Source organism: Punica granatum, chromosome 1 (genome assembly GCF_007655135.1).
Source record: "Punica granatum isolate Tunisia-2019 chromosome 1, ASM765513v2, whole genome shotgun sequence".
NCBI lineage: Eukaryota > Viridiplantae > Streptophyta > Magnoliopsida > Myrtales > Lythraceae > Punica > Punica granatum.
In genome coordinates, this window is record NC_045127.1 from 52,741,166 (window position 1) to 52,751,495 (window position 10,330).

At 40.6% G+C, this 10,330-nt stretch overlaps 1 protein-coding gene across 2 annotated transcripts; it reads right to left on the reverse strand.

The window, feature by feature from the left end:
- Window positions 1-7,161: 7,161 nt before the first annotated feature.
- On the reverse strand, window positions 7,162-10,030 carry LOC116193049 (nuclear transcription factor Y subunit C-3-like). Of its 2 annotated transcripts, none has more exons than XM_031521799.1 (3): window positions 9,872-10,030; window positions 7,699-8,530; window positions 7,162-7,407 (listed from the first exon to the last, which is right to left on the reverse strand). In XM_031521799.1, the coding sequence occupies exon 2, from the start codon at window positions 8,527-8,529 to the stop codon at window positions 7,744-7,746; it is 786 nt and encodes a 261-aa protein (XP_031377659.1). In that variant the 5' UTR covers window position 8,530; window positions 9,872-10,030; the 3' UTR covers window positions 7,162-7,407; window positions 7,699-7,743. The 2 variants fall into 2 exon arrangements, with proteins under 2 accessions (XP_031377659.1, XP_031377660.1); XM_031521800.1 differs by lacking the exon at window positions 9,872-10,030 and adding an exon at window positions 9,633-9,832.
- Window positions 10,031-10,330: the final 300 nt, after the last annotated feature.

A 10,330-nucleotide genomic window follows, 5' to 3' on the forward strand; every position in this document is an offset into this window, starting at 1 on the left:
TAGATATGGTTCGATCTTTGATGAGTCATGCAAACTTACCTGACTCCTTTTGGGGATATGCTCTACAGACAGCTGCTCTCATATTAAACAATGCTCCGTCGAAATCAGTTGAAAGGACACCATATGAGATGTGGTATGGGAAACGTCCCAAGATGTCTTTTCTAAAGATATGGGGTTGCGAAGCTTATGTGAAGAGATTGTCTTCGGATAAGCTTGGCCCTAAATCGGACAAATGTTACTTCGTGGGGTATCCTAAGGAAACTCGAGGATACTATTTCTATAATCCCATCGAGGGCAAAGTGTTTGTCGCTCGAACTGCGGTATTCCTTGAGAAAGAGTTTCTCTCCAAAGGAACTAGTGGGAGGAAATTAGAACTTGGGGAAGTTCTACCACAAAATGACATTGACCAATCGACGGGCGATGTTTCAGAACAAGTACCACAAGTTGTTGTGGCACAATCTTCTACACAGGTGACACAGGAGCCTCGTAGGTCTAGTAGGATACGTCATGAGCCCGAGAGATATGGATTTCTCGTGACTCAAGACAATGACGTATTGCTCATAGATAATGATGAGCCTACAACCTATGCGGAAGCCGTAATAGGCCCAGACTCTGAGAAATGGCTGGAGGCCATGAGATCTGAGATGGAGTCCATGTACACTAACCAAGTATGGACTTTGGTTGATCCACCTGAAGGGGCAAAACCCATTGGGTGTAAGTGGGTCTTCAAGAAGAAGACTGACATGGACGGTAATGTGATTACCTTTAAGGGCCGACTTGTGGCAAAAGGTTTCAGACAAGTTCATGGTGTTGACTATGACGAAACCTTTTCCCCAGTAGCTATGCTTAAATCCATCAGGATCTTGCTTGCAATTGCAGCTTATTATGATTATGAGATCTGGCAAATGGATGTCAAAACTGCTTTCCTGAACGGGAAGCTCCTCGAAGATGTGTTTATGACACAACCTGAGGGTTTTGTCGATCCACATTGTGCCGGAAAGGTTTGTAAGCTACAACGGTCTATTTATGGACTGAAGCAAGCTTCTAGGAGCTGGAATCTTCGTTTTGATGATGCAATCAAAGAGTTTGGTTTCATCAAGAATGAAGATGAACCCTGTGTTTACAAGAAGGTTAGTGGGAGCGTAGTAATCTTCCTGGTGTTGTATGTAGACGACATACTTCTGATTGGGAATGACATTCCTTCCCTACAGTCTGTGAAGACTTGGTTGGGAAGGTGTTTCTCTATGAAGGACTTAGGCGAAGCTACCTACATGCTAGGTATTAGGATCTATAGAGATAGATCCAAGAGACTGCTTGGCCTAAGTTAGAGTGCATACATAGATAAAGTGCTTCGGCGCTTTAGCATGCAGGATTCTAAGAAAGGGTCGCTGCCTATGTTACATGGCATAAGCCTTTCGAAGGCTCAGAGTCCTTCTACTCGAGAGGAGAGGGACCGCATGAATAGGATTCCATATGCGTCAGCTATTGGATCCATCATGTATGCTATGTTATGCACTCGATCAGATGTCTCGTATGCTTTGAGTATGACGAGTCGATACCAATCAGATCCAGGTGAAAGACACTGGATTGCAGTAAAGAACATCCTTAAGTACTTACGAAGGACTAAGGAGATGTTTTTGGTATATGGAGGCGAAGAAGAGCTCGTTGTAAGAGGTTACACCGATGCTAGCTTCCAGACCGATAAGGACGACAGTAGATCGCAGTCAGGGTATGTGTTCTGCCTGAATGGAGGTGCTGTGAGTTGGAAGAGTTCCAAACAGGAGACAGTAGCCGATTCTACCACAGAGGCCGAGTATATTGCTGCCTCTAACGCTGCAAAAGAGGCCGTTTGGATCAAGAAGTTCGTGACAGAACTTGTTGTGGTTCCTAGCATCGCAGACCCAGTGGATCTCTATTGTGACAACAATGGAGCCATTGCGCAAGCTAAGGAACCCAGGTCTCACCAGCGATCCAAACATATACTCAGGCGCTTCCATCTCATTCGCGAGATCATCGACAGAGGAGATGTGAAGATATGCAGAATACCAACAGATGAGAATCTCGCAGATCCACTTACGAAGCCTCTTGTGCAGCGCAAGCACGAGGCTCACACTAGATCTATTGGCATAAGACATGTGCCAGATTGGCTCTAGTGCAAGTGGGAGATTGTTGGGAATTGGTGTATGCCCTAGAGGCAATCTATAATCAGTTTTGTAATATGATATCTATTTCATTATAAAACGAGGCATATCTGTTATTGTGTAGATTGCGCTAAATATGATTTTACACAATAATGTCCTTGGAATAGTAGGTTCAATAGGCATCAAGTGTGACTTGATTGTGAGATCCTATAATTACTGAACATTATTCCTAAATGTCCATAGTCAAAGTATTATCGTTAATTAGGACAACGGTAATACGGTTAGACTAGTGTGAGTGTTGATTGATGACCAAATCTCATAGGTCATGGATATGGAGATATCAAATCACACCACATGTATACATTAAGAGTAATGTGTATTGGACTGACCCGCCATGAGATTGCTACATGGTTTGTTACGTGATTGTCATTAGCATATCTCAAAGTGACTATAGTGTAATGGTCCTTTGACTTGAGGTCACCATGGATTCCTACATGTAATGTCATATACTTTGATACTGTCAAACGCTACCGTAACAGGCTGGTTATAAAGACAGTTATTGGGTATATCACAGAGCATGGAGAGGAATGTGAGTAACCAAGATAGGATTTGTCCCTCCTACGAAACGGGAGCGATATCTCACGGCCACTTGGTGGTTAAGTCTAAAAGTGTATGCATACCCAAATGAGTCGATATAACGATATCGAGCTCATTTGTTCTGATAGACTTACCCGGTAAACTAAGAAAAAGAGATATTGAGCCATACAAGGATGTCATCGACCATGCCTTGGGCTCAATAGAGATATAGAGAACAAATGGATTATATTACATGGTAACGTAGGTCACAAGGTTCGTCGAGAAATTGACTTTCCGATTACTTGAGTAATAGTGATGCATTGCTAGATGCCGCTCATTGTTTGTAATATTGAAATAGAGATTTCGATATTACTGTCAACGTAATTGGGAACCTACAGGGTCACACACTACGACTAAATTGACGAGATATTTTGGAATAATAAAAACGTCTAATTGAGATTAGATGATTTATGGTGTGACCGATTAATCGGATATTTAATGAGATTAAATTTGTCGATTAATTAGACTCGATTTATTAGATTAAATGGACCAAATTGATGCACAATTAATATGGTGACACATGGCTTTTGTTTGGATGGACATGTGTATGGACACATGTCACTTGGGGACACTAATTTCCCTTCATCCCACATCGGTCATGGGAAAAGAAATTGTCTCCCCATTTGCTTATAAAAGCAGTAGAAGAGATGGATTCAAAAAAGTGTGTGTGTATGCTTTATATGTATAATGTGTATGCATATATATATATATATATACGTGCAGACATATTTATATACATATATGATATGTGTATGCATATAAGTTTATATTAATATAATTTGGGTTGAATTGTTCAAACTCAAATTGGTCCATTAGTCTAAAAATTTCGGGTGTTGCATCGGTGTTTCTTTCGAGTGTTGGTCGCTAGCACCGCCGATCTCGAAGACTCGTCGACAAAGTCGGTGTGGATACCGGTAGAGGCGTCACGCGTGGGACGCTCGGTCGACTATATTAAATATTCCAGGTACGCTTTTATTTACTCTTATTTTTCTAGTAGGTCTTGGGATTAGTTTCACGGGTAGGAAATTTTGAATTTCTGTTCCTTTTTCGCTTCCGTTGCGCCCCGTGAAACTAGCAAGAGGATGGGTAGATGTTGCACTACCAGTAACCAGAAAGAGAGGTTTAGGGGTAAACAAATCAAAGGAGGCCTCATCTTGAAAAGGAAAGGCTTATGGAACATTTAGAAAAAAATTATATCTCGTCATGTGGTGTAATAAAATTTTGACACATTACAATGTAAATATTTTGCATCCGGCATTTTAAATTTTAATATCCGATATTTAAGATATCTCTTTGATCCTTTGTCTTAATCTTGGATGAATATTAGTCATTTAAATATTACATGTGCAAAAGAAATTTGATGATATGCATGTTACAGATTCAATTGCAAGACTGATTAGTGCAACATAAAGGCTACCTAGGTTGATAACTCAAAAATTTCAGCACTTAATTGAGTTCAGTTTGTTTGATAACACAATATAAAAATTGACTTAACTTAATCATTCAGTCAAAAAAGTGCTTAATCATTAAGTAAATGGGAATTTACTTTTATTTGACTGAATCGCTCAGTCATCCTATAATTTTGAATATTTGAAGCGGCGCTTTAAGAAATAAGATTTTAAGATGAGATATCTTTAAAAAATATTTTTTATTAAAAATAATTCCGAAAATAAAAATAAAAACCCAAAAAATTCCATTCAAAAAATTCATATTGTCCTCAATTAGAGATAACCATAATGTTCAAAAGATTTTTTGATATTCTCGATTTTTTTAAATGGGATATTATATCCGAAAATTATTTCAAAAGTTTTTACAGTTAATTTTATAATAAAAGATAATTTAAAATTTTAAAAACTCAAAAAATTGAGAAAATTTTATTCAGAAACGGATATGTGATTAAATATTTGTTTTATTTTTAAAAATTCAAGATTATTAATAATATTTATATATAATAAAATCTTCTCATTTATTTCAAATATAGTATGTTATATAAATTATAAAAATTAAAAAATCAAGAAATCGAATTTTATGATGAGATATCTTTAAAAAAATTTATTAAAAATAATTCCAAAAATAAAAAAAAAATAAAAACCTAAAAAAACTACATTAAAAAAATTCATGTTGCATTCAAGTAGAGATAACCATAGTATCCAAAAGATTTGTGATATTCTCAATATTTTTTAAATGGGGGATATTATAACCGAAAATTATTTCGAAAAATTTTGTTGCTAATTTTATAATAACATTAATTTAAAATTTTAAAAACTAAAAAAAATCGAAAAATATTCTATTCAGATCAAAGCTTTCTTAAGTCATCTGGCCGGACCTACATTGTGTCTTGCTTTCACACACACACACATATATATATAATATAGATAACCTATTTATGTATTGAGATAACCTATTTAAGAGAGCAAAATTTTCTTAATAATTATTACAAATGAATCTATTTAATTTAATTACACTAATGTTATATCAAGCATGCTTTAACACAGTACAATCGTGCTGCAGCTCCATCATCTCCCACTATAAGCAAATCGAACTTAATTGTGTAGCCACCGGTACTTCCCCTAATGCATCGTCTTAGGTTTCTTTTGTCGGTCCGTTTCCTAGGACCATATAGAGTTCCAGCTTGTCGGGTTCATTGGAGTACTCAACCTATTGTGAGGATGGGGCATCCTATCCAACATGCCAAATCTGGCCTGCAGAGGCATGTTGGCCATGGCCGGGTATATCCCTCCCTTGTAATATGATGCTTCGTCTTCTAAAGAGAATAATCAAAAGCTGTTCGACATGAATCTCAACCACCGAGCGATGGATGTGGTGTGAAACTGCACTTCCCTGGGGCTGGTGGTGTGCCGCGCGTATATTTTGGATCTAGCTTGCCGAGCCTCATACTCAATCAAATGACCGACGAAGAGGAATCGAATTAGATGCCTCCCGAAGTGGTACTGAAACAGCACCATACCTTTGAGGCTGAATCAAAGGCATGTCTCCTGCACATCGGGAAGAGTCGGTCGTAATAAACAATGGCCTGTGCCCGATGGGCATTATGGGCTCTTCTTCAGTCTGGCAAGGGTAGAACTAATGCCGAGGCTTATGAAGAAGATATCCTCCCATGACAATTCTTCTGCTGAACCCCGGAAGAACCTCGAGGGAACTGGGTGGCAGCGATTTTCGCAGATTTGAAGATTATAGTTAAACTGATCGGAAATTATAACCATAAGATATGCAAGATCCGTTTAACCTCCACTCGACCCCAGTAAGGGTAGAGTAAATGACAGGTTCCGGAAAGAGCAGATCCTCCTATGACAATTCTTCTGCCGAACTCTGGAATGACCGGGGAGAGGGAGTGGTGGCCCTTTATTTCGCCTCGAGAAATTGGGATCAAACATACCATGACTATGACCATCAGACATGTGGGACGCACTACAGACTGAACCAATATACCCGAGTTCGAGAACTCATGTCCGGCCCTCCTGGCTGGGTGGGTTGCTCAGACACACAGTGAGCTCTTAAATACACAAAACTTGGGAAGGACAGAGGGGGGAGGGGAGGCAGTCCTTCCTGTAGCTTCAACAGTAGGGATCGAACGGACGAACCTTATAAGCATCGGATATGTAGGACACACTATAGACTCGATGGATATTCCCGAGTTTGAGAACTCGTGCGTGGCATCCCCGGGTTGCAATGAGATGAAAGCGAGCCCTTAAACATACCAAATCCGCGCTCCATATGATAACTGTTCTTGCGCTTATTTGAACACCATGACATTATTTTGGTAGGTATTGAATTACATGAGATTTCATTCACTGATTTGCTGCAGATTCTTATTCCACGTCCCATGTATATTTTTCAATAGGAGTTGATCAACAATTTTTTTTTGAAATTGGTATGAACAGCCCAACAATGGGAAGGTATTCATTAATACGAATTAATTATCCTTCTAATTTTGCTTTGATATGAAAATGATTTGGTTAAAAACCTGCCATGATTGTCGAATGAAAGCGTAAATCCGAATGGACATCTAGGGTCCGACCACCCTGTCAATAGAGGTCTAGTCGAGATCTCTAGAATGGACATCTCGGGTCCGACCACCTGCCAATTGAGGTCAAGTCGAGAAGTCTAGACTTAACTTACGTGAATACATGGACCTGTTCATTGCTGTTAAACTGGGCAGGTCTCGAAAGGGCCTAGTAAGCCGATTATTAAAACCCCTACTAGACCTACCTTGGGCCATTTAAAAGCCGGGATGTGGGACATGCGCTACTCGTACGAAGTAAGGAAGGTAATTTCTCTTAGGTAGAATTCTGAATTTGAACAGCAGAGGCAGAATTCCGAATTCAAACGTAGCAGCAGGCTGCCAGAACAGCCACAGAAAACAGCTGAAAACAGAGCATCCTTTGTTGCCAAGAAATGGAATGAAAATAGTCGTGGATCTCATAATAAGCTGTTACCAAAGTAGGAACGTGGAGACAAGCCACCAAGAGAATAGAATATTATCGGTTCGATCATCAAAGAACAGTGACTCACTTGTGCCGAGCACATCTATTTACACATTCTTACAGCTCGTAGCCCAGTCTATGTTGAATTCCTGATCCTCAGCCTCCAAAGGCTCTTGCGGTATGTTCTGCAAGAAATGAAACCAGCCATCAGAGCAGTATTCTGAGGCCACCGATGACAACAACTAAGGGGAAAAACAGACCCAATACCACGAGACACAATCAGAATTAGAACCGAATTTGTCGAATACCATTCTCATTCCAGTCCTTGGCTTTCCAGAAAACAAGAGCAAGTTTTCCTTTTAGTAGAAGTGCAACATTGTTGATTGTCGTCTTGTTCTTTTACTAAGCAAGAAACACGAGCCATTGCATGAATTGCGAAAACTCGAATAAATCAACCATCGAAACATCAAACTTACATTATTTTCCTTCCTTTTGTTGCTCGCTGACTCCAAGGAAGCAAGTTAATGATCAGATGGTGATTGCTGTTGCTCCGACGTCTCAGGGCACGTAGTCTGACCCATATACGGATGAGCCTGCTGCTGCCCATACAGAGTAGGGTCCATCATGGGCTTCCCCAAGAACATTCCTGGGTTCCCAACCTGTGGGGCCCCCGGCTGAGGTGGCACATAGCAGTATGGGAGCGCATCCCCAGGCCCCACCGGTCCTCTCGGCACAGTACCAACACCGAGAACTTCATCTTTCAGGTCCTCCCTTGGGACAATATCAACCAAAAAATCGAAAATGTCGGTCCGAGTTATCGCCGCTGCAATGTCATTCTTCTGCAGGGTCCTCCGCTTGTTCTCTTCCGTGTGGTTCCATGACCGGAGGGTGAGTTCCAGTATGAACATCTCACAAGCTCGGGCAAAGACTATTGGAGCCTCTGCTGAGATCATCCTGACATCCTCATCGGCTTTCATGATCTTCTTGATCCTCGCCAAGGGGAGGCTGTGGTTCTTGAAATCGGTGACTTTTTCAATCTCCTGGTACTGATTACCCCAGAAGGTTTGGAGTTGTTGCTGGAGCTGCTGTTGCTGCTGCTGGTGGATCTGCTGGTAGGCAAGTTGGTGCTGCGCGAGTTGGGCTCCACCTGGTTGACCCGGTGACTGGATTGGCCCACCAACCATAGGAGCGTAGCTAGGAGGTACCCCCATCTGAGGAGGCGAATATGGGCTCGTCCCATAGGGGAGTGGGGCTGTGTTAGCAACAACCCCCATAGCTGGAGGCTGATTATGTCCTTGCTGATCCATTCTGAACCATGAAACGAACATAGAAGAGTTAACGATATGGCTGCTGAATCAGGCCGAAAGGGGTTAGGAAGATCAGGATAGAAATGACTATGCAGAGAACTATCCAGTTATACAAGACACCAGTGTTTCGGCTAATCACATCATTGTAACAGATTCAGCATCTCCGGACACACAGTGGACTATTTTTTACAGTATCAATTTGGCGGAAAGAATGGTTTGCGTGCCCTAAGATTCACTTAAAGAACTATTTGAATATGGATACCTCATTGCAGAAAGATCAGCTAATGCCTTTTCTAATTTCTAATACGGAGAGCTGTGCAGACAGGTCGATTTCAATTTACTATGAAGTTTTCCAATACTAAAAGACAAGGAAAGCAACATCTTCAACAGTAATATCCTATGCTAAAACTTCATTTCAAGCTTCAGGGAGTGTGCGAACAGGGAATAAGCTCGACAATCCTGACATGAGAGTCAACTTTCAACTTAAGCATGTCTCAAGAAAGATCATAACAAGTTGGTAACTATTAGCACGAAAAGCCCAAGTCCGTCCTTACTGTTCCATCCACTAAACCCAAAAAACCCAAAGATGAAATATGCACAAGGAAAGGAGAATATATCATTGACAACTGCAGTAATCAAACAAAGACACAGCTTGAACACACAGCTACAGGATAGAAGCTCTTCAAGATTAAAAACGGAGTTTTGATTTGTTTTTATGACATATTCTTTGCTCAGAAGGGAGAGCACGGGTGTTCAACTCGATTCGATTATACCCGAGGAGCAACCAACACCCTACATGAGATTCTAATCTAAGTGGGCAACCAGTAACCAGATCACCTTGTGGAAATAGAAGCATCTTTCAATTTCCATCCGTCTAAATTTCTACAGTTTAGATAGCAAATAACAATCGTAATCACCTAAACTTCCCAAATAGCTTTCCGTAATCCTTTTTTATGAACAAGTGGACGGGATGAGCAGAAAAAAATCAATAAAAAAAAACACACGCACACACACAAATTCATCGAATAAGCCATTGCAGTTACAAACAACCATAACTCAAAACCAGACAAATCCACAAGAACAACCCCAGAGAGAAAAATCACATCTTTCATGCTGAAATACGGGAACCCCGGATCACGAAAGCAACACATCACGGCCCCATCAACGAGAACCCGAGAAATCATCGAGAAGGGATCTCGCAGAGGAAGCCATGCATCGCCATTAGAGCACGAGATTGTACGTACATGCATCTGCATGTACGGATACACCGGCATGTACGGAAACAACAGTGAATCCAGGGGAAAAGGAAAAGGAAACAAAATGGGGTGGCGGGGGGTTTCACCTTCCCTAACGGTTTCTGATTTGATGTCGGGCTTCCCGGCAAAGGTTTGAAGATATACAATTGGATTGGGAGCCTGAAAAAGCAAGAAGAAAAGCGATAAAACAGAGAGGTTGAAGATTTCAGGGGAAGCGAGGCATTTTATTAGATCTCAGGTGGTGGGTATACTATTTGCCAATAAAAAGGGTCGGGTCAGGAGCCCTTCCCTTTCTATTTTATTATTATTATTTTTTATAAAAAAAAATTTTAGGCAAATATTAAATAAACGAACTCCATACGGAATACGAACTGCGGTGCAATTGTCAAGCCGCGATATTTATTGGTATACTTATTTCTAAGTTGCAACAGATCTAGCTGGAGTCACCTCACCGCCCGTTCAAGTCGACGGTGAATGAAAATTCACGTGAAATGAGAATACTTAGGTGGTGTTTGAAATTTAGGTCTGATTTTAACTTGGCTTTG